General features: G+C 39.3%; 1 protein-coding gene across 3 annotated transcripts in view; it reads left to right on the top strand.

Annotated features, from left to right (window-relative positions):
- Positions 1 to 5,560: 5,560 nt before the first annotated feature.
- The window catches only part of col22a1 (collagen, type XXII, alpha 1), a 68,446-nt gene continuing 48,643 nt past the window's right edge, over positions 5,561 to 25,363 (top strand). The window contains exons 1-5 of one of the 3 annotated variants that reach the window (XM_079258923.1): positions 5,561 to 5,657; positions 5,762 to 5,886; positions 9,797 to 9,945; positions 10,020 to 10,586; positions 17,133 to 17,213. In XM_079258923.1, the coding sequence (XP_079115049.1) occupies positions 9,855 to 9,945; positions 10,020 to 10,586; positions 17,133 to 17,213 (739 nt within the window). In that variant the 5' untranslated portion in view covers positions 5,561 to 5,657; positions 5,762 to 5,886; positions 9,797 to 9,854. Of the gene's footprint in view, positions 5,887 to 9,796; positions 9,946 to 10,019; positions 10,587 to 17,132; positions 17,214 to 21,664; positions 21,730 to 25,363 lie in introns of those variants that run through there. The other 2 variants (XR_013771722.1, XM_079258924.1) reach the window with 2 other exon arrangements.

Genomic DNA, 25,363 nt, shown 5'->3' with positions numbered 1-25,363 from the left:
GTCAGTTATGTTTGCTTTATCCATGCGTTACTATTTTTGTCTCTTTATACTGTATGACTGTTATGTGACTTTTACATGTTCGAAATAAATTCAAATTCCAAATTTGATACTTACAATTGTTTATTGATTTATTTAGATTTAATTATCAATTTTCATCTGGTCAAATAACAAATTATTATTTAACCTTACTTGTGAAATGTAATTTTACACAATATCCTTTGATATTTTGCCGGTTATTACAACCATATGATGAACAAAATACGATAATAGTTGCTGGCTTTCTCTTGACTACGGTTGACTCTTTCCTTTTTACATTTATTAATTTATCAATAGGCTATGGAGATACAGTTGTACAAAGTCTGAAAATAAAGTATTGTATCAAAATTGTACAATTCAAAAGTTAACGAGAGAAACACTCTGTGAGCGCAAACCTCTGCTAAGGCTTTTAAAAAGTTTCTGGACCCAAATGGTGATTCGAATGAACACCAAAATTAAATAATTTCTTCCTTTTCACATTTCCAACAAGTCCTGAAAATTTGATGAAAATCTGTCCATAACTTTTTGAGTTATCTTGAAGACAGACAGACAAACAGATCAACCAACAGACAAGCAAACTGGAAAAGCACTCAGAAAGTGCAACGCTCTGCCAAGCACGTGTTGTTCCACAGAAAACAGTTATGTGGGGAAACTACATTGACTAGGCAGCAAGACTCGGGAACAGGGACATATCCAATATGGCGGCGGCGCTGGTTAACTCTCCTGCGCACAATGAGGTGTCTGCATATATAATGTCTATGGCCAGACTGATCATTGCACTGCTCAGGTGGAAGACGTTTGGTACTTCCTCCCTGTTCTGAAAGTTCAGTTAGATTTTATATAAATGTTGGGACAGTAGGAATATATATTCAGTATTAATCTGCACATTAACATCAATTAGTCTTTTTAGCTACTTTGATAAAAGTGTAGACCAGGGATTGGCAACTACATTGAGTTGATTGACCAAAATCTTTCTGACCAGTTGAATGGCCAAAATCACCTCTTTACAGTGTCCTTTATGCTTCAGCAGTAGATGAGACGAGCAGCTGCTTTACCAGGTAAACTAAACACCTTCCTGAGCATTCAGCTCCAACAAAACCAGTTATTTTCCTTGTATTTCTGCCTGGTATTTTTGCTCCTGAACTGCAACATTGCTTTGATGACTTAGTAATTGTGAAGCTCTGGTCTGTCACTATCTGAAAACTTGGACAGAAGTAGCTGTTAAATTTTCCGCCTCCAAACAGAACTCAAGAGGCTGATGCAGGAGGCCAAAGCGAGCTGCTGCTAGCTTTGGTGTAAACTCCAAGCGGTGAAGCACACACCTCTTTGTGGTGTTTATTGCTAAAGTTTGGAGCAAAATATCTGCTGCGAGGCATCTTCTCAAAGCTAACTTCTTCCACTCCTGGCCGATGCAGCTGATGTGCTTTGTGTGTCTCTCTCTCCTCTACTTAGCTCAACCATTTGTAAAGGGGCCACGCTGTTCTTTTAACATGGTGGTGTAAACAGCATTGTATCTCATTGTGTCCCTGAACCCAAAGACTATAGCTGTATCCCAATTCAGGGTCTGAACACTTGTGGATTTGTCAGCTACATACATAATAGTGCTGTCCCAAGTCAAGGGCTCCTCTGAATTCACCCTTTAAATCAGCACTTTGGTTCGCTCCATATTAGCTTGAAACGAAGGCTACAGCATGCATTATTTTTATCCCAGAATTCATTGTTTGCCAGATAGGAAAGAATGAGCAGCAGTCGAGTACCAGTAAGGATGTTTTTTTTTCTTTTTTTTTCCATACATACAATAGTGTGAAGACACCAAAGTGTACTTACTTGCCAGTAAAATGAGATGGCCTATCTAGTATATGAGAATTATCCATAGTGCTCCATTCCTCCGTTACCTAGCAACTACATATGCAAAGTTTATCTAACTACTGATCCTATTCTTCCACAAAAAATATGAAAATATTTTTTAAAATGACAGAAAATGGTGCCAGTAATTTTATTTTTATTTATTTTCATTTACCTTTGTGATTAAATGAGGTGGAGGCGGGTGAGCTGTCTTCTGGCTGAGAGCTCATCCTGTCAACCTGACGTGACCGTCAGTGAAAACTAAACCTTGTTGGACACATTTACAGTCGTCCTCATATGTATTCATACCCTCCTATTAAAAACAGCTGCTTGTGAAATAAGATAAAATTGACAAAAGTAAAAATAAATAAAAGTTTTATGAAAATCATTGCATTACATTTTCTAATTCCAGTTCAATAGAAAGATTTTTAAAATAAGATAAAAAGGAAACAAACATAATAAAATATTATATAATAAATCAGTCATAAACTAATAGTATTTTTGAACAGTCATTTGATAATTTGTCCAGGACCGATTTGTTTTTCTTTAACCCCTATAAATGAAAAACATATAATTTAGCACACTTTTAGTTATTGTTCCTTTTTTCAGTCTTCAGTTATCTGAGTGACTGTTATAAATTCATCATTTTCTTTAATGAAAGGGGATGAAGACATTTGAGGATAATTGTAATTAAACTCATTTGTGGTTATTGGACACAATGCTGCTGTCCTCACAGTTTGTCTAGTGGGACAAATATATGTGTGTATATACATTTAAAAAGAAAAAATAAATAAAGGGTCTCGCTGGTGGCGCTCTGCTGCTCATTCATTTCTATCGGGAGAGCAATGAATTCTGGGATAAAAGAGGCCGCGTAGGATGCATCTCTTGTATGCTTCGTTTTAAGATAATCTGGAGCCAAACGAAGTGCGGATTTGAAGGGAGGATTCGAAGGAGCCTTTGAATTGGGACAGCACTTGGCGCCACTATGACGTATGCAGCGGATGAATCTGCACTTGGAAGTGTGTGGACCCTGAATTGAGACACAGTCAAAAGTTTGTAGACACTTTCCCATTGCATTTAATTGTAAACTGTGTCCATACTTTTGACAGGTAGTGTTTATACACATATTTGTCCCAGCAGATAAACTGGGATGTCAGTAGCATTGTGTCTAATGGCCATTAATGAGTTTAATTAAATGCGTCTCACCAGAGTTATTTTTCCCTGAAGTTAGCGTCAGCTTGACGGGACGAGCTGTCGGCCAGAGGAGAGAGCTTCACTGCGCTCTTACCCCGAGGAGAGCTCGTCTAGATCTCCTCCTCCACATGGTTGGAATTAAGACACTCAAGAAAATGAAAATAAATAAAATTCATATTACTTGGCACCGTTTTCTGTCATTTTCAAAATTATTTTCATGTTATTTTGTGAAAGAATACAAACACTAATTAAATATACCATTGCTAGGCAACGTATGTCTGGAGCACTGTGGGTAGTACTTTTACACCCCCCTCATTTCACCAATGGTTCATTTCATTAACTGTAAGCACACTTCAGAGTGTGTACATTACGTAGAATGCTTCATAGCCTTTATAGCCTGCACATTACGAAGTGTGCAGATCCTGAAATGGGACACAGCTTTTATAGATAAATATAAATATGATAAATTATAAATGAATATGAGGTGAAATTAGAGTTTTTGTCCTATACCGGCCATTAATAAGGATGCAAACTTGACGCTAATTGGATTCAAAAATCGTAAATTTCCAAATATTATAAAAATACATTTTTTTCTCTCATTTGTGAAGTAGAAAGTGTTTGTTATTACAGATAGACTTCTCAATGGGTTTTACTATCACCCAGCATGCCAGCCCCCCCCCCCCCCCCCCCCCCGACCCCAAACTCTGCGACAGACAGTTCCTGAGACTGACACAATCACTCGCAGCATGCATCTGCCCTGAAGCATCAGCCTGTTCCCCATCCACCCCAGTCAGCCTATACATAGCGAGGCATGCCTTTACTTTTCTTGGCTACAAAGACCCCTCAAATAGGCCCGCTTGTAATGGATAACTTGTTTGTTTTCCATGACATTGAAATTCTGACACACTGTTTTAGAGCATTTTGTTGCCATGAAAACTCTGCACAACATCTGAGTGTATTTCTAGAGTAGCAAAAACATGTGGTGGCAGCTGCTGGATCACTTGAAAGAGAAAGGTTCAACCAAGAGTTGCCAAAAAAAAAACAAAAAAAAAAAAAAAACTTGCTGGGGACTTAGGAGGAATCTGACACTGAAACTCTCCTGCCAGAGCATGACCACACACACAATAAGGAATCGCTATCAACCATCCAAAGGGTCCATAAAATCAAAACACAACCAGAGCATGGCTTTGGAAAAAAAACAATCATAAAATAAAACTTTTTTTAAATATTTTGCTTCCAAGAAATCTGACTGATCCTTAAAAGTGGGCAGTAGTTCTCCAGGTTATCTAAACTTTGTTTTTCTTTTATTGAAACTGGTGACGTTTGCTGCTTCCACTCATTTTGGACCATTTTATTATTTCTTTGCTAAAGCACTTGATACTAAGTTATGACTTATCCAAGCATTAAAAAAGGCATTAACATCAATGGATGAACCACTGTTGTTCTACTTATGGAGACTACTCCATAAAGGGCCAATTGGAAATCCGACTATTGGGTTCATTATCTGAAAGGGATGTTCTTCACAAAGACCTGCAGATGAACCTGAGACATGCAAGATGATGGTTCCTAAACTTTGGTCCATTAAGCGCTCAGGAAAGCTTCATCAGTAATGGTTTCATGGAAGTGTGGCTGTCAAAAAGCCATGCGGAGGTATGACAAAAGATGCATGAACTGTATTGAAGATCCCGGGCAAGACGTCTGATGGAGTGATGAGTCTTCTCTGGTTCTCATGATCATCTTAACAGAAAAACAGAACAAAAATCAGAAAACATCCAAAGAAGCTTTGTCCTCCAAGGCCTTCAGAGCTTCGACTCAGACCAGATACTGCTTTTAAGGTTTGTGAAAATTACACAAATTCTGTTTGTACTCTATCTACTTTATTTCCTTTTTTATTTGCAAAAAAGAAATTAGAAAATACTTATTTTTATTTTCCTGTCAAAATATAAAGAAATGAGTCAGACATCAAATTGTAAGATATGAGGCGGATATATATATATTAAATAACCATTGGGAAGTTGGGAGATTGTAGGAAAGTTTCGGCAGCAGGTTGTAAATACATACAGAAAATCATTATGAAACGCCAAGGTATAAAGAACATGACCAAAGTTTCTACATTTTGTTGAAAAAAAAAAACACATCATAAGGAAATCAGAGTGATTTCATTCAGAGCAACGTTGCATGAGTGTTCTGTAATCATTCCTCTGACTTAAATACAACCTTTCTCCATAAGTGTGTGGCTGGTAGAAAGCAGCGCGGCCCGACCCACCACCAGCCCGTGGGCGGCTCCGCTGTGGCTGTCACAGTGGCAGAGGCTGGACAGCTGAGCCCATTGCCAAGAAGCTGGGCCTCTTCTTTGAGGGGAACACTTCAGATGGGTGCAACCATGGAGAACAGGGAAGAAAAAGGACAAAAATATCCATAAACTTGGCTCTATAATTGGCTGTGCCTCTCAGCCTTTCTTTTTTTTTTTTTTTATGTGTGCACAGCCCAGTTCAGAACAGCAGAAGCCACCTAACCTCCCAGTGAAATCCTACACTTTCCACCCTTACTGTTCCCTCCCACTCCGTCCACCCATCCACAAGGTTGCTGAAGCTCACCTCAAAGCACTTTTTAACATCTCTGTACACTGGATCGTCACCCTGGATTATATAAATAACACTGTCATCCTGATTTCTGGTGCCTGCAGGGGTGACGTTTTGGATTATTATCACCTAATAATGATGCTGCTGCTCTGGTGCTGATTCAGACTGAGTGTTGGAGGCTGAGAGAGAGACGTTACCCTCCAATAACACTGACTGACTGACAGGCCAGGTAAGGGAAAGAAAGCATAAAGTCATACATGTGTTACTGCTATCTTCCTGTAAAACCTGGCTCTTAAGGACTTATTGATTCTGTAACAGTTCAGAATCAACCCACATATTCAAGACACGCCAGTAAAGAACAGATTTTTTTTCCTTCTTGGGCTGCATTTGGAAAAAACAATCTGTTTTTTGCATTCAGAAAATGATAAACGTCAGGCTTCTGTTATAAACATCTAAGTAGTATTCCCACGTCTCCCATTGAGGTAGGAAGTGGAAATGGGCCTGATGGTCCAGACCTGCAGTTTGTAAGGAATCTGGACTCAGGTTCAGACGTTGACAGGAGAAAGCCAGCTCAGCCTGTCTTTATTCTGTGTTTACTTGGAAAACCACAGATTAATATTCTAAGACCCAAACATGAATCTATGAATGAGTGTTAAATGTGCACAAAGTTGGATGACAAGTTTTAAAAGTATAAATGTATGAAACAAACTGATTCGTGTTTTTAACTACTTTCCGGATGGAGCAGTTATTGTTCCTTTTTTTTTAAAAAGTCTGGCTGAGCTTTTTCTCAGATTTTAAACGCACACTAATTGGGGGTAATTAGAGCAGTTCAGCTAGCGTGCCCATTCTGCTCATTAATAGCAGCAGTGTAGCCAAGTAGCAGAAATAACCCAACGGAGAATCAGATAAGGAAATTACTATCTGGAGGCTGAAGCACTTTGCTTCCTTCTAAAGAACATAAAGCTTTCTTTATTTCCATAAAAAGGCTCATACACAGTTGGCATGCTGCTTTTTATAAACATTCCAGGAGTTTTCTTTTCGTCACCACCTATTTAAAAGTCAATACTTTTAATTTAGGTTCTTATTATTCCATTGTACTTCATTCTGTGCTGTTTTAAAAGGTCAACAGAAGAGGTAAGTTGATCAATTAAACAACATATGGAGTCCTTTTCTTATAAAGAATCAGACGATTGATGCCAGTGTCGTTGGTTTTCTCACACATGGATACAGAAAAGAGATGCTCCCCAGGTTGGTTTATCAGCTGGGAAATGGAGAGGGCTTGGGGGGCTCTATCTACAAGTTAGGGAATAGTCTTTGTATTCCCGATCTACCATGTTTACCAACTCAATCTGTGAGGTGATTGTGTTTTCTTAATGACACCCAGGATGAAAGGTTGGGTACCGGGTTTTGGTACAATGTCCTTTATGTCAGCAACAGTCCTTGTCTTGTTGCAGATGGGACTGGACCACAATATATATTTTTCATTTCTGTTATGGCTTTTCATGCCAGAACAAAGTAGCTTTAAAAGCCAAAATACTAATTAAACTGAAAACATAAATAAAAACAAGTGTGGAAAGGACAGGAGCCAAGCTCAGACACCATGTCCACCATCACTTTAGAGAAATTGTATTCTCATATAAAGTTGTTTTTTGTGTCAATGTCAACAGAAAAACATACACAATGGGCTGTGTTATAAGGCTCTATCAACATCTTTTATTAACATATCTAGTATCATCACAAAATGTTTTCTTTTTGACAGATAGAAATTTTAGTGCAGCTAATTTGAGCAATTACGCGGTTTTATTTTAAAGAATACATGCATGGAATTGGTGCAACAGTCAGACACTGATCATAGAAAGGTTGAATAAGAAAGTTGCTGCCAGTCATTTTTGTAAAAACCATTAAAAGACAAATGAACCACAATTCATCCACAAAAAATATTAGAGCTTCTGGATGTTTAAATACAAAAACGGGATAAATATTAAAGAGAGTTTTTACTTGAATGTCTTCAAAACAGAGTGGTTGCTTTGGCTGTAAAAGTAGTCTCGTTATTTTATTTATCCAACTTACGCAGTGACGCAGTGTAAATTGTTAAATGTTAACTTTTTTTTGGCAAAGCTGATGAAAGCTTTATGAAAAAATAAATATATGAAAGAATGGCAGAGTTTTCCATGTCCAATGAAAATGAATGAATGTACTTCTGTAGACTTGCATGCTCACACATACTTATGCCAAAATGAGTAATTATGTGTCCACTAGACTTCAGTGGATATTTCTATATGCATATTTTCCTCTCCCTTCCCTGTAAGGAAAAAAAATGTTTCTCTCTTAATTCAAATAAAAATCCCCTCAAACACTGAATTAATAATGCTGAACCAGCAGATAGTAAAAAATAATGATACCAAAATATTAACATATAAGCAAAGAACTTTCCGAGCATGCCACAAGAGCTAACTCTCCTTTATCAGTCATTTTAAAACCAGAATTTCTTTAAAAAAAAATTATTTTTTACAGCCCCGACTATAAGCTCTCTTCTCTGAGCTCCTTCCAGCCAGTAAAAGTCAGTCACTACTCTTGTCTGATCAAAAGCTCTGTTGCTTTCTTTTTCTATTCCTCACTTTGATAATGTTGTCTTTAGTTGCATTGATGAATCAGCGGTGCATAATGCCATAAAACAAAAAGCCTTTGACACGTGAAGCTCTGGGTCTGGACACAAAGTTTGGTTCCTGGGCCCACGGATGTTTCAGGGCAAAAATACCTCCTGAGATAATAAATTTCAGTTTCCATCAAAACAAGTCAGAAACTGAGTTTCACAAATGGAACATGAGTGTTGCTCTAGTGTAGTGCCTTCTTACACACACACACATATATTCATATATATGTAAAAATATATTTGTATGTGTTCATCCATTTAGTTTAAATTCTACATATAAAAGATATGTGTAAAGATGTTAACAACATCTACCGCGCTAAAATGTTCTGAACTCACCCATGTAAATGGTTTACACTTGAGGCTTTGTAAATATCAAACAAAACAAATGAATTAATAATGCCTAAATTGCTTAAATCTTATACTTGCAAAGCTTTTTACACAAATTAACACGAAAATAAAAGTTATTTTCTTACTTAGCAAAAGAATAATTAAAGCTGCTTGACAAAAGCATATTTTCTGTTCTTTCATTAAGGCCTGTTTTCCACTCAATATTCTGGAAAAATGAATAAATCATCTGCACAGTCAGTGGAAACATCAGAGATCAGTGAAATGCGGTGGAGGATGGTTAAAAGCTTTTTCAGTTCAGGAGGTATTATTGCTCTCCAGCTTGTGAACAAGTCAGACTTTCCTCAACCTCCCCCTGAGGAACCCCCCACAACGAGACGCTCTTCCTGTCAGGATGAGCCAATGTTTAGGCTGCAGTCAGTCACACATCAGTCGCCCTGTAATAGCACACATCGCAACCACTGGTAAACAACCAGATCCTGTTAGCGCCATCGTGGCTTAACAAGCTCACCAAGAATCAAACGAAGCAAACTGGCACAAATTTCATTCCAGCATCAAGTAGAAATACTCATATGAATCTAAACCTTCAAAAAAGCTGCAAACTTTCAGCATTGCACTTTTAATCTGCTGTGGGTGGAAGGATGATTAAAAAATTGTCTGCAAGTTTTAGTCACCTTGCAGTACTCAAGTAGTCAGTAGTTATCTCTGGATTCACTAACTCCTGTGGAGAAGTGTGTATTCCTGTGTTAGGTTTGAATGATCATATTCTGTGCCTGGAGAACACTTCCGGGCATCTTATGCCCCCAGAAAAGATGAAGATTTACTTTATTACTTAAATGAGCTTGGTTTTTTTATTCATATAAAGTACCTGTACAGTTTTAGATTGGTTTTCCACAAGGCCCATGTTAAAGTAAAGCAACTGGAAGCCTGTTTTTCACAGCAATCATCCTACTCTACAGGAGGCGCTTCTTCCACTTTGGTTCCCTGTTGGGGGGGAATGGCTGTAAATCCTGCTCATGCACAGGCGACGAAGAGGTGCAAAGAGACCGCTTCAGATTCTAGAAAGTTGGTTGTAAATTTGTGTAACAAGCCTCAAACTTTCAAAAATAAATTGTTGATGTTTCCACTGACCTCTCCACAGACTGGACAGCTTGATGGTGGTAGGAAGCTAAACCAAACAGACTTCAGCCAAGGCCGAGATGGAATTATGGCTGGGATTTCGAATCGCCCTGGTCTGGGTCATCCTGGCCTTGACTATTTCCAGTGAGACAGTGGAAGCACAGAGAGCAGGTAAGAGTGCTACAGACAAAAGTTCAATTTCTACCAAATATTTGGGTTTAAATCTCTATATTTGTCTACTGCAGGGTGTAAGAATGTCCACTATGACTTGGCATTTATTCTGGACACCTCATCCAGTGTGGGAAAGGAGAACTTTGATAAGATTCGGAAATGGGTGGCCAACCTGGTGGACTCTTTCGATGTGGCGCCGGATAAGACAAGAGTAGCCGTGGTTCGCTACAGTGACAGACCAACCATTGAATTTAACTTGGGGCGATACAGGACCCTAGAAGATGTGAAGACAGCTGCCTATAACATACGTTATCTTGGGGGATATACAATGACTGGGGATGCTATCAACTACACAACCACCAACATCTTCACGGTACGAAACGGAGCAAGGCCAGAAGGCAGAGGCATCCAGAAGGTGGCCATCCTGCTCACAGATGGCCTAAGCCGGGATCATGTTCTGGAACCCTCTAAGGCAGCTGCCAAAGCCGGCATCAGAATATTTGCAGTGGGCATTGGGGAGGCTTTAAAGGAAGAGTTGGAAGAGATCGCGGCTGAGCCGAAGAACGCTCACGTCTTCCATGTGACGGACTTTAATGCTATTGACAAAATCAGGGACAGGCTGAGGAGGAGGCTATGTGAGAGTAAGTCGAGTCATCAAACTCTTTGCAGATGCATCACTAACACTACTTTCTTTTTGAGACCTTGCTTTGAAGAGCTTGCCACACCCTGAACGTGCATTTAATCAAATTACACTCTTATTTTAACCTTTAACCACTATGCAAAGGAAAGACCCTAACCACAAAACCCCACCCCAACCACAGAGGGCTGTACATGCACACTGGTGCTATATTGACCTCTTTTGATCTGATGCAAAGCCTGCAAGGGGGCTGTTGCAAAAACTGGCTTGTAAATGATAGTTTCCTAACCAAGACATATCTGTGGTGTAGCTGCCTTTTTCAGAGTAGAGGCGTTTAGCACTGGAAAGCCTGTCTTATGCTAACCTCAGTGGTTTTTCCACTATTGTGCTGAGAAAATTCTTTCAATGCAGACTTACAGACTTAGAAAGTAGTTCACATAGCTGCATAAATGAACCACAACAAGCTTAAAAATAAACACGTCGAACAGCATGATATCGTCATATAGCTGTGTAGAGAAACTGCTAACTCTGAAGAGCATTTTCAGAGGGAACATGGATGCCTTTTTGCTTCACTACTTGAAACTCTTGCCTAAAATTAGCCAGACAGGAAAGGAAAGGATGTCATGAGTCTCAGCCACAAACAATAAAGATGAGGGATGGTTGTCTTAAATCTAACCTGCCTCTTAGTTGACAAGACAAAAGAAAACAGTCCTCTAAACAAAGTGATGAGTCATTGTGTAAAATGTCTTGAGTATTTTTTATTTTTTGGAACTATTATTATGCCAAATCACCCACTTCTTGGGCTTTAAAGGCAGCTTGTAAATTCATTTTAAAGCCAGTGACCTTTGACCTTGCTGCTTGAGTCAATAGATTTTCTGTCTGGCAGCCAGTTGTGTAGGTTGTATATTATGCAGCTCGCTGTTTGGCAAGTTTTTGTTCTTGAAATATCCAGCGCCTAAATTTACAATGGCTGAAAAGCTTTCAGAGGTTTCGTCCTGCAATCTCAAGAAATCGCCACGTATTTGAGCCTCCAAGTACTCTGGTGGTCAGCACAACTGGCTCACAGAGCGATGCCGGTTATTTTCACTCAGAAAATTACAGCTCTAATGTTTCAAGTGGGTCCAGTGCAGCCACTCACGTGTCCATCTTAAATGTTTCACCTTTTAATCTACAGGTTTAAAAATGGATTTAGCTGACTCTCTCCTGCACTGATCATTAGAGCTGTGTGGCCTCAACTCAGAGTACATGCTCATAATATCACATGTGACCTTACGTGTACCCTGCAGCTCCTAAAGAGTATTTAAGAAAAGGCAGCAGGAACAAATCTTTAACAATCTGTTGCAACAACAACAAATAAATAAATAAGTGAAAATAAATAAATATAAAAATGGAAAGAAAGTAATGGTTGTAGGTGTGTTGTGCTCAAGCAGAGCAGGTTTTACATTGCTTCCAATTTAACTCCCAGTCAGATCCCTAAATTATAGCCCCAGGGCCACAAGTGTAGGGAGTTGTTCAGCTATGTAGCATGCTAAGATTCAAGGCTGTGCAACAACACTGTCTTAAAATAAGAGTGACGCACTTCCATTCATTCACAGAATGGTAATTTTTGGTTAACTGGTTAGCTTTATAAAAAAAAAAAAAACACAAACTAAGCATCTTTTGAGAGATCTTCTAGTATCACATCCAGGGTGTTAAACACAGAAAAGGGTCAAAACCATAAACTGTTGAAAGGGTGGGCAGAACCTCTGTGACTTCGTGCATAGGTTTCTGAAAAGCTGCTGTGAAGTTCATTAGGTGGTTTCCACCATAGCCATAGCCAAAAAGTAGATGTGAGAGTGGGACTGCAAGTGCTGAGGTGGAAGATTGACATCTATCAAACTCTGACCTGCCTGTGGTTGAGCGCTAACCAAGCTAACCCAGAGCTAACAAGAGTTAACCAGCTAATGTAGGCGGGCTAAAGTTAAGATTCGCTGTTACATGATTAAAGTCTGCAGTTGTGCTACACCCTGCCTTCTAGCAGACGGTTTCTGGCACTTGTCAGTCAAATGGACACAAACCCAATACTTTTGAGATTAAATAACTTTTAAATAGATGAGTTAGAAAAACATTTACTCCCCCCCCCTCCACAGTGATTTATTAAACCCAAAATATTTCTTTTTTAACCAGGCTGTAAACATGTGTATTTCTGCTGCAAAGTTAACATGGGGACTCTAGGGAAATTAGCGCCTTTTCAGAGCCCCTAGTGGCTGAAAGCTGAACTGCAATTTTTGACACTTCCACGCAGACTTCACTTTTTTTTTTTTTTTTTTTTTGCCTTGTCCAGCATTTAAGCAGGCAAAATTGATTTTCTGGATGCTCTTTTCTGTTGGGCAAATTTACTTTGCCAAGGGAAGCATCAAAGATATAATGCCCCCCTTGATGTTCTGGATTTTAATTTTATTTTTCTATTTATTTTGCATAATTGTTTGTATTACAAAGTTTGTACTGCTGGACCGAACCGGAGAGGACAGAAGAGGGACAGAAAGAAAATTGAAAAGAAGAGAAACAGAAAACACCTTGTAGAGAGAAAAAGAGAGAGAGAAAGGGAAAAAAAGACTTCACTTTTAACCGCTGTAGGTTGGCGCTTGGTCAAAACTAGCAACCAATGTCGCTCAAGTTACATTAACTGCTTGAACTTTCAAACGATCAAAAGTTTCAAACCTCTCTTATGATGAAATGATGATGCTCATTATTGGATTGAAGAAAATTGATGGTTTGGACAGTTTAGTTTTGATAGTCACAGATACAATTGTTGGTTTAACATTTTATGCCTGATTGATTATTATAATTGCTGAAAAACATAGAAATTATAATTAAACAATATAACGGTAATCTATTTTAAAATGTTGCTCAAAGTTCAGACTAATGAAAATATAGCCAGCGTTTATCGGGTAAATGAGAATTTCCTCAGAACAGATTGAAAACATGCTAAAAACACGCTCTGGTAATAAATTCTGATTCACCTCTACAATTGCTAAAGTATTGAGATGGCAAAAATCCTGATGAATTTTAAAGTAATTCAGATTGTTATGTAACTTTGTTAGCAACAAGAAGCGTTAGTTTTTGGTGATGAGGACTTAAGAATAATATTGCAGTAGAGAATATTTGGCCCTACTAGTCATACAATTTGGAGATTTTTAGTTTAATGTTTTAGGCAGTAGCTCATAAACAACACAATAATTATCAACATTATTTTACTAAAGGCTATTATAAAACATGGCAAGTATGCACCAAAAACAATGCTAACGTGCTCCTATTAGGAATGTCATTTCAAGCCATCTCCAGTGACCGATGTGGCTCATTCCCGTTCCAGCAGTTATCTTTGTTTAAGGTTAAGTCCACTTGAACATGGATATTTTGAAAGAATGACTTTTCCGTATGCCCCATAGAAAGCTAAATGCTTTATAAACTTATTTGACAGTTAAATGAAAAACTAAAATAAATACCACCATGGTTGTGTTGTCAACTGGTTCTTTGTCATTGTGACACCTTCATTCTTCAGCAAAGTGACTGACTGACTGTATATTTCCATGTAAATATGTGTATTTATAAGATTAGCACCAGTGCAGTCTTGGCTACGTCTACTGCTGCCATGTAAAGGAAGGAGTTAACGGCACACAGATGGCAGCACATCTGATGCTGTAAGCCAGCTTTTCAGTGGCTCAAAATGCTGTTTACATTTGGATGAAAGATCCAAACACATTTAAAAACCAAAAATACAGTTTGACAGAGGATTTCTGAGCATGTGGAAAGGGTCTGAGATAGATGGAAATGTTATTTTGTAGTTTCAATAATGGCAATGCTTCATGGAGCAGTTTCCTATGGAACACAAGTTCGTGCACGATAGTTTATCCAGCAGTTACTGAAACTGCTGCAGTCGTAAACAAAAAAATTCTGAAGCTGTGCTGAGGAAGAGACCTACATGAGCTGTCCTCCAGACAGTCCATGTCCAACCCAGCTGCCTGGATACATTTTTGTTCTTTTACTGTTTCTTAAAACCACAGATATGTATAATCTCAGTGTTTCTCTGCCAGATTAGACAGAAGTCTCTGTCAGCACATCATGTGAGTACTTTACAGAACAGACTGAGTTTATATAAAAGCAGTAATTTATACCAAACCACATTATTTTTCTTCATCTATCAAAATTGCTTTAGTACCTGAACTACTATAACAACCATTTAGACCAAAAGTAGAAAAGGATAATGGTCAAAAAGGTGTGAAATTAGTCGTCAAATAAAAGGTAAATGACCTGTTTCGAAGTTTACCTTGATCCCAAATAACCATCTCATATAATCATACTATTTATTGTTTTTACGTGTGTAAGTTGACAAGATGAAATTTACCTCCAAGATGATAATACTTCAAAATTTTATGGCTTAACAAAACAAACCCTACATTACTGGTGTTTTCAGTTGGAAATTGGTGTCTAAGATTTATTGACAGCCGAGTATTTTTAGAAAGAAATTAGACATTTCTATCACACACGTCTTTGTATTGCATGCAAATACATTCATTTGCATTTGCATGAGGGGGACATGCTACATGTCTCTTTCATGGTAACACCACAATGTCTCCCCAGTAACCCAGAAGGTGTTACTGTAAAGTTGCCATATCCTACACACAGGCTCCTTAAATGTGGCCAGCCTCATTCTCAACTGCTTGTTATTCAAATGGAAGCTTCACTTATTGTGCTTTTGCATAAATAGGTACGTCTGTGTCCAATGTTGTCAAATGCAACCACCCACAGAGACCACATATGTGCTTTCTGTAACTTTCAGGCAATACATTCACCAAACGACAGTACAGAGTTCGCTTTCAAGTTCTTATGTCCTTTTCAGTCTGTAGGAAAGATGGCAACAGCAAAAGAGACCGTGATGTCATAGTTACTTACATACATCATGGCTTCTTCTCCTTTGTTCCTTTAACTGGTTGAAAGTTAGCTTCACTCCACAAAACAGCTACCAACATTTACAGTGGTACTGTTCTATCTGCCATCTATTCAGCCATCAGGTCTCTGAAATGTGGACTGAAACATGCACATTTCATACAGACAGAGCTCTGTGTGTTTGTATTTATATTTAACGTTGTGTAGAAATGATCCTTAGAGCAGGGGTCACTCCAGATCTCTTGGACCAGGGTCCTGTAGGTTTTAATGTTTCCTTGATGCAACACATCTGATTCACATGAAATGGTTTTCCAACAGCTTGTTGCCAAGTTCTGTACAAACCTCTTAATGACTCATTGGTTTGAGTCAGGTGTGTTGCAGAGGGAAACACCTTAAACCTGCAGGACCTGGCCTGAAATGTCCTGAGTTGGTGATCCCAGCCAGATTCATCTGTATTAGGCCGGATTAAAAGTGCACAGGCCCCTGGGCCCAGAGAGTTCCAGGGGCCCCCCTTCCTCACCGCAACATTGTGAAAATTATGAAAGATACACTGTGAAACGACATTTCTAACATCTCTCAGCCAATGGTCCCAATACAGTTGACACTGTGGTGTGACTGTCTGGCTTTTATGTACATTTTGTTTCATGTCCAAACTGCTGGTGTTTACCCTACGTGGGCCCCACATGGGCCTCACATGGGCCTCAAGTAGACATGGGCCCCTGGCCCTGTGCCCATAATGCCCATTAGATAATCCGGCCTTGTCTTTTGCAGCATGTTAGTTTTTGCCACCATGAAAAATGTGGCATCTGCATGAACATGTAAGATTGTTCATCAGTTTGAATGCTGTTCAGACATGTTGCCATGAGATCGAAGATGTAGGAGTTGATGTGAAACTCATACATGTCACTAGAGTGTTTGCGAGAAAAACTGGTGTTCCTTTTCATGTGGTTTCCAGACATTCATCTGGAAGCTGGGCTGTCTAAGGACAGATGTGGTCTTCCTCACCATATTTCAAACTGGAAGAAATGACTGTAACTTGACACTGACATTGCAATAAGATGTGTTGATTTCAGGGAAACATTTTGAAATTTTAATCACATCTTGAAGACATTCACACATATCTGAATAAAGTATTGCTCTCTGCACTTTTTCTTGACAGAAATAGAAAGAATGTCTTCCAGCCAATTAAACGTCAGACAGGAGGTCTTTGCTCTCTGACTGTCACCACCATCCCTGAAGTATGCATGTGCGGAAACATAAAACTGTTGCTGTTTCTGGGGTGGTTGTGTTTCCCACCCTTCCTTAGCAGATCTACCTCACACCCTTCATTCAGTCATCTCAACACTTTGCTTCTTCAGACATCAGACAGGAGGGACAGTAAGAGCGGACGCTGTGTCTATGCTGGTGCTTTTCAGATCATATATCAGTCCAAATACTCAGTTTTAGTGACATGACTTCCTAAAGCTGTCCAGCACCTCACACCATTTTTATCAGCCCCAGTCAGGTTTCTGGTCTAGTAAACAATAATGCTGTATTAAAGTGAGATTATACAAGGCTATACGTGTTTGTTGTATCCACAAGACCATCATGTTTTGCCTGACTGTTTTATTGTCTTTTCTCTCAGATGTCTTGTGTCCAAATATGAAGGTCCAACCTGATCGCTTTAAGCCCAACAGTACCAGTTATGGTCTTGAAGAAGTTCCAGGTATGTGCAAACAGCTGCTTTCCAAACGGCAACACACAGTACTGGCAGTTCATGTCAACCGCAAACACAACTCTTCATTTTTCAAAACATTTCCTACACTTCCACATTTTCCTTTTTTTTTCTTTTACAGAAGCTTTTTTTTCAAAAAAGAAATGATTTAGACATCTTCCACATTCATCCTCTGATTCTATCTGACTGGAATTAAATTGGTTCGATTCATGAATAAGTTTCTACTTCTCTGGCACTGTTTGATGCTGCCATCATAAAATCTCAACAGGTCTGTATTTGCCTAAACAAAATGCACTTTATAATCGTGTTTGGGATTTAGAGACGTGTTCACTCAAAGTTTCAACTTCTGATCTGTTCATGCAACATGAATATTTATCAGAAGGTTATTAAAACATGCGTTAGATGCATAATTTCTACCTGCTTCAATGTAAGAAGAATGGTTTGCGATTTTGAGCGAGAAAGACATGTTAATACTTGGTAACATAACGTTACTGACTCTAAGGATCCTTTCAAGCCTTTTTCAGTCTTTTTTTTTACATTGTATTGCCATTGGATGTTTTTTTCTTGTTACAAAAAATATCACAGGAGAGGAGCCATCTACTGTGGCTAAGGGTTTCTGTTGTAATATTTGTTACAAGAGTATTTAGTAAACTCAGACTAATAGAGACAGGAGTCATAGACACTGAAGTGGAGCACAGTGCATGGCATAAGATTGTATTTCATCCAGTCCAAGCTGCTGTGTTCAAGGTTTCTCTTGTAGGTCTTGAAAGCGTTTATCCAGAAAGGTCGGATGTTGTTACAAGAGTGCCTTTTGGGGGATCTGAGTTCCTGTCTGTCTCCCACCCACATCCATCTCACTAAGAGAAAAAACAGATGCCCTGGTATGACTTGTTTAGACTCCTGCAATGTCCAAGTACAAGGAACAAGATGTCAGAGCAATGAAAACAGTTTCATAAAGGTTGACTTCTTCCACACTTGGCTGCTACAAAGGTGTCTGATCTTGTGGATTGTATATTTGTCTCGTTGATGTTGATAGACTTATGCTGCATTCAGCTCTTTTGTTCATTTTTAATTAACTGAAAATGGTCTGAGCTTTCTGTTCTTCTCTCTGTTCGAGAAATTGGATTATGAAAACCATAACAAGCAGCAGTATTGGCTTGGCATAATATGGGATATGTGGAACATAATGAAAATATCCATTATTTATGCCAGCTATTTACAGTGTGTGCAGAATGCGGACAGCTTTGTCATCTGCTGCAGACGGGAGGAAAGAGACAGGTTGCACCCCGAACAGGTTGCAGATCGATGATGGCTAGCATGCAAACATCCCTCATATGGGCAATTTACAGTCTGCAGTTGAGCTAGCTTGCGTGTCTTTAGACGGTGGTAGGAAAGCAGGACAGCTGGAAAAACCCACACAGGCATAGCATGTAAAGTTAATACTGAGAGACCCCAACTGGAAAGTCAATTTAAGTTGAAGAATGTGTGTTAAAAACTAAATAAGTTACCACAGAAAAAAATAATAAGACAAACAGAGAAAAAAGGGGGGAAAAAGTGAATGTTTGCAAATATTTTACCTACTGTTTTTTCTGTAGTTTTATCCAGCATCATAAAATAAACTGGTGATGATGGCTGGGTGATAAAACACATGTATTTGTTTAGCATACTGAGCATTCTTTAGTGCAAATGGTTGCATGATAGTCAGCCATCCAATCTAGATCATTTAGATCCTGATCTGCTGCGAGAAAGACTGGATTCATGCAATGTTTAAAGCAGTTTGTACAAAAAGCAAACCATTCCCATATTTAACTTTGTAAAAATGGCATTGCTTAAACATGAACAGGTGTATTCATGTTATACATACACCACTGTTAATGATGCATCCTCCTTTCAGTTCAGCATCATGGCAAAATGCTTTTTCCCTTGTTTTGATTTAGTATATTAAATGTTTCTAATAATTACATGGATCATTATACACTTCTAAAAAACATAAATAAATCAAGGAGACCCATAAAGTAACTCTGATTGTGAATCAATTTCACCTTCTGTCGTAGAAATAAAAAAGCTAACCGGTGGAAAAGAGACCATGAACAAATGTAGCCGAGTTTTTGTAAAACAGAATATCCCCCCCTCCCTCAGGCCAGTGAAGAGTCCATACCACCTTGTTTTTCGAAAACAAATCTATCTGCATAACCGAGTTGTTAAGCACATTCATAAGAATATCAAACCTTTAGGCGGCAGTAGCGCTCCCAATCCTATCCAATCAGAATAACCTTCCGCCTTATGACGTCACTTCCACAGAACATTAAAAACATGCATCGAGCGTGATATGGTTAGGTGGCAGAAAATAACTGTCCTTCATCCTTTGCCTTTGGTCGTCCACGTGGAGCGGTACTGACAGCAGTGTAAAAACAAACAAACACAAAGCGCCTGGAGAATGGATAACAACAACACCAACTGAGAACGTCCATTCTGTTGAAAACAAAGGTCGCACATGTGACGGCATGTTTTCATGTTTTGTTTTTGTTTTTGTCACAGACAGTGACTTTCCAAACCCTAAAACCCCGGTTATATGTGTCCACTTGCAGATGTGCAAATGGAGGATTTGCAAATAAAGAATAGTTTCGATTACACAAATCTGCATTTTCATGTGGATGACAGGCCAAATCAGAGAAAAATATCTTTGTTTTGTCAGATACCCTGCTACATGTGGACAAGCCCTGAGAGGCACCTAGCAAACAAAGGAATCGTCCCACAGATGTGTCAGAACATTTCCCTGTTCTCACCCTCTCTGGCAGATGTTTTGGTCATGTTTACATTTTGCCAATTCCATTCCCACTAAAGGTAGTGTGAGGCATGTCTGCAACCAACACAGGCTGCTCAGATAGTGCTGGATGACACACTAATGCAGGGGTGCTCCAATCCGGTCCATGAGATCTACCATCCTGCTGTTTTTAGGTGCAACCCTTCTCCAACACACCTGAATCAAAAAAGTGTCTTGTTAGCAGGCCTCTGCAGAGCTGAATGACATGCAGAGGAGGAATTCAGCTGTGCTGGACAGGGGTTGCATCTAAAGGTTGTAGGATGGTAGATCTCGAGGACTGGAATTGAGCACCCCTGCACTAATGCATGCTGTGCCAAGATGATTTGACTTTTCTCCCAGAACAGTGTGAAGAGCATGGAGGAGGTATCAGGAGACAGTCCAGGATATCAGGAGAAGTTTAGCGGCCCTTCGGAAAACAACAACCCAGCTGTAGAATCACTGTCGTCAAGCAAGTCACAATGAGCATGTATCTGCTCAAACTGTCAGAAACAGACTCCATAAGGGTGATATGAGGGCCTGACATACACAAGTAAGGCCCGTGCTCACAGGCCAACACGGTGCAATTGGCATTTTCTATACACCAGGCAGTAGGTCAGTGGTGGTCTGATAGGCACATACTTGTGCCAGCAAGAGGTATCCTGACTGCCACTGACTTCTGGGATGAGGTCCTCAGTTACTTTGTCAAACCATTGGCTGTTTCAGAGGGCCTTGGGTTCATATTGATGCAAGACAATGCTTAGCCTCGTGGCTGCAGTGTGTCAGCAGTTTCTGCATGATGAAGTCATTGACTGGCACTGCCTGTTCACTAGGCATAAATCATATCCTGTACCTGTGAGACATCCTTTCTTGTTCCATCCATCACCACCATGTCTCACTACAGACTGTCCAGAGGTTGAGTGATTCCTTGATCGAGGTCTGGAGCAGATCCCTCAGGAGAACATCCTTTATCTCATGTGAACCTCCATTTAGAATTGTGTTGAGGGGTTTCCACAGAAGTTGGGTCACCCTGGAATCTGATCTTTCCATGTTTCTTTTGAATGTGATTGTGAATCCAGACCTGCACGGGTTAATGATTTTCATTTCCACTGATCCTTCTGTCATTTTGCTCTCAACAAATTCCACTATGTAATGAAGATTTACAACTGCAATATTTAATTCACCAAGATCTAAGATGTGTTTTCTTTATTTTTATTGGCAGTGTTTTAATCTAATCTAATCTAATCCTGCCGAGTGTCTCACAGTGCACAACATTAGGCAAAGTCAGGTTATGCTATATGATTGTTGGATAAGGAAATGCCAACATGACTGGTGACACTACGGTCCTTATCTCAGGTATAATGAAGCCATCCCTGTTCCCTATGCATGCTTAAACATGCACAACAGCTTAACTGTAATTAAAGTGGTTTTTATTTTTTAACAATGCCGATATTGCAGATGTTATCCCGATAACTCTACATTCTGTACATGACTTTGAGGCCTAAAGAAGGTACTCAAATGAACTGTCACTCTTGAATTTCTACAAGTAACTCTTGAATTTTACCAGTTCAAATGAATCTTTTGGTGTTTCTTTTCTCTCTCAGCAGTAATTCAACAGCACAGAGTAGAAAGAAGTGTGTGTTCATGATCAGAGACAAAAGCACTGCTTTGTAATGTCAAGACACATTATCACATTCTTGTCCTTGGGTAAGTGCTAATTACATGGTTTTGCTTTTCTGCCGAGCTGCAACAGGAATTAGAGTAAACTTCTGATAAATCACTGAAAGCTGCTGCTTTCAGAAGCAGATGTATCATTTAGCCAGCAGCAGAAATAGATCTTCTCAGGTGTGTCTATTTTCTTTCCTTTTCCTTTTCTAAGTCAGATCAAAACGGTGAGTTTTGCACTTCTGGAAATATTTTCTTGTAAGTTTAGTTTAAATAGTTCTAAACTTGTAGAACTGACCATTTAATGCACTACCCTGATTTTTACTTTTGTTACTTTCAGCTTTGGGCCCCACAAATAAAATAATTCTCCATTGGCAGAATCATCGCTGTAAATCCTTCTTGTTGAACTAAACTTGGAATACTAATTCAGAGTTCTGTACGTCAGTGGTTCACAGAGCGATGTCCAGGGAAAACAGTCAGCTGATGAGGAGGCCACAGCCGGTCATGTTTTCATCTTTACTGCAGATTTTGGCACAAAGAGGAAAATTATATTTTTTTGTTTTTATAAACTGCAGTGTAACATAGAGTGATGTCTTAATTATGACTGCCGTGCTTCACACTTTGGGCTGCTCGCTATCAATCATCAGTGCATGGTCTAAAGCACTCTGATGTGACAACAATGTTGGGGGTTTCCTCAGTGCAGGGGATGCACATTTCAGGTTGTGGCTGTTCAGAGTTTTAATCTTTATACAGAGAAGAACCAGACAGTTTTTATCATCACTACTTTGGCAGCTCTGGCTTATAATTACCCCCCCAAAATTTTCTTTATGGTGTTGGAAAGACAGTGTAAATCTGTCTGAAAAATGTCAAAACCATTTGCCTGATTAAGATTTGACAGCCAGAGACCTGTGGTTACAGGCAGACAGTCCTGTCTGAGTAACCCCCCCCCCCCCCCCCCCCAAAAGGATGAGAGCACACACAAGAGCCTGAGAAGCATCTTTGTGGTTATGGTCTTGCTATCTACTGCACACATGTTGCCATCTGCTCTGATCAAAAGATCCCTCTGTGCATGTGTTCGCCTTTCCCAGTCGGTGAACTCATCTGGTTTTCGCCACAGATCACCCCATCGGTCAGTCGTGGCTGTCCAAAATAACTTTTTTGGGTTGATTATATGCTCTCATCTGCCAGTCCAAATTACAGCTTTGTGCTCAGATGGGCCCAGAGCAGCCAGAGAAACGGCACGGTGAGCGAGTGTGCACGACTCAGCGTGGTGACGAACGGCCAGCAGAAGTCGCAGCTGCATGAACAACTCCTTGAACAACTGATAACCAGCCAAACATCACGTTTGTGTGTAGCAGCGCCTCAACTACTGAACAAAGAAGACCTGGGGCAGTTAATCGTTTCATTTTCTAAGGTTTTACTGGCCTAAAGTGTTTTATATCATACTTAGGAATTTGCTGACTCCTGAATATTATTTTGCCCTATGTTATAAGCAATATAAAACATATCCATGACATAAATAATTAAATAAAGAATAAAATGTAAGAATCAAGTGGCGCCTCATATCCAAAGCTCAGCCAGACCATCATTCTGCTGTCATGATGCTTGACAGGGCAAGTTAAAAAAAAGAAAGAAAAAAGGCTCCAGGCTTGGAGTCAATCTAGTCTGGCTGAGATAAAAACCCTGGTGCTCTACATATATATGGAGTTCAGCTCCGTATAAGTGACTGTGTAATTAACAGTTTAATCACCTTAACCTTTAGCCACATTGATTATTTTAAATATCATTAATTCATTCAGTTTTTCTTAACCTCTTACAACCTTGAGGTACCTAATATGCGGACTTTGAGAAGAGAGGCAGCCAATCTGTACCAATATAGCCATTTTTGGAAATCTCATCGAAACCTCTGTCAGTTTCCTCCTCTTCACTTCATCAGAGTTGCTCTTTGTATGGATAATTCACATTTTGCATCATAACTTAACCTAATAAAGGCACAATTGCACTTCTTTTCTCTTTTATTTTAGGATAACTTGACTGTGTTTCAATTTGTGTCATCTTCATTTATTTTTCACCAGTGACACACATGCTGATAATAACACGTTTTAATAAATTTCACAGTCAGATAGACTTGTGGTTGCAGAGATATTCTCATTTCATTATGGTTATGCGCTGTTCCAGCTGAAGCCTAAAATGTAGGGAAAAGGCTTGAATGGTGATACTTTCATACCTTAAACTGAGGGGTGTCTGGCTGCAGAGCACCACTGTGGGGACACCTCTCAGTTCCACCTCCACTATAGCGCAAGAAGAACCAATCATTCCAGCACTCACGATTTTCAAATAAAGTGATTCTATGGCAGCTTGTTGTAAAATTCTGCCAAAGTATTTTCAAGATCCACTAATTTGAGTCAGGTTTGGAGAAATCTAAAATCTGCAGGATACTGGTCTTCGAAGGCTAGAGTTGGCCATTCCTGATATACATTTTCCTATTAGAGGTTAAAGCAGGTATTTCAATATTTGATCATTGAAGACTGCAGTCCAGAAGACTTTTGATGTTTCTCTCCTCCAACACACCTGATTTAAATAGAAAGGATCTGACATCTCGTTGTCTTACACAGTGAGCCATTAGTATGAATCAAGTCTACAGAAGAAGCAAACCTGCAGGACAGTGGACTAGAGTTTGAGATCATTGTTTTAAAGGTACCAGGATGGGGTTGAAATGCATATTTACCTTGATTTTTTACTGTTTTTTTTTTAATTATGAGGCTTTTTAGCTGTAAAATCAATAACATGTTAACAGAAATAACTAATATACAATGAAAATAAAAATGAAATGAATTCTAACATGTAAGAGTCAGTAAATGACAGGGAGAGTTCAGTAATAAGCAGTTTTACGGACCAAGATCAAGTAAGATGTGTTATAAAGGCTCTGGAATTTCACATTTTTATTGCTGACATTTTTTAAAAACTATAATTATGACAAAGAGCACAAAATTTACATAAGAGTAAACAACAAACATTATGAGAAACAACTCTGGTATTTTGAAGTAAGGAAAAAACAGCACCATCTGGTGGCCAGTTGCTAAAATCCAACTGGTTCCCAGAAATGCTTCTGAAATGTCCTTAAAGTAAGAAGCAGCAAAATGAAACCTTTACCTTCCAGATAATCAGAAGGTGTAATTTTTTATGTTTAATAGTGAAGACAAGCTGTTTACTAAGAGAAAAAAGGAGCTCTCTCCCTCAGTTGTTCAGTCTTGTGACAGTTCTTGCTGTATTTTTTACTCTGTTGCTGATGGAAGACAGGCAGTCTGTGAGTCTTACCACCTGTTTCCAGGCTGTTTCTAATGATATCCACAAAGCTTTAGCCAGGCGCTCACATTACCACCTCAATGATCTGGTTTCCTCTATGAGAGATTAAAACGCTTGTGTTGATATTCCCACCAGATCTTTGCACCCCACAGATTCTCCTGCATGCCTGAAGCTATGCAGAAATTTTCTGAAGCCTGAACTTCTAGACGCATAAAACGATACTGTTCAATGACACAACCACCTGCTTCCAGCCAGAGCTGCACAGTAAACTTGTAGCTTGTCTTTGGCGCGAGCCCTCGTAAGGCTGGCATCGCCATAGTTACAGCAGTTGTTTGCTGTACAAGGGAGTGTCCTATCGAAACCACCTAAG

This window comes from Telmatherina bonti (assembly GCF_933228915.1).
Source record: "Telmatherina bonti genome assembly, chromosome: 19".
NCBI classification, from domain to species: domain Eukaryota; kingdom Metazoa; phylum Chordata; class Actinopteri; order Atheriniformes; family Telmatherinidae; genus Telmatherina; species Telmatherina bonti.
This window is presented reverse-complemented; position numbering and strand designations above follow the sequence as displayed.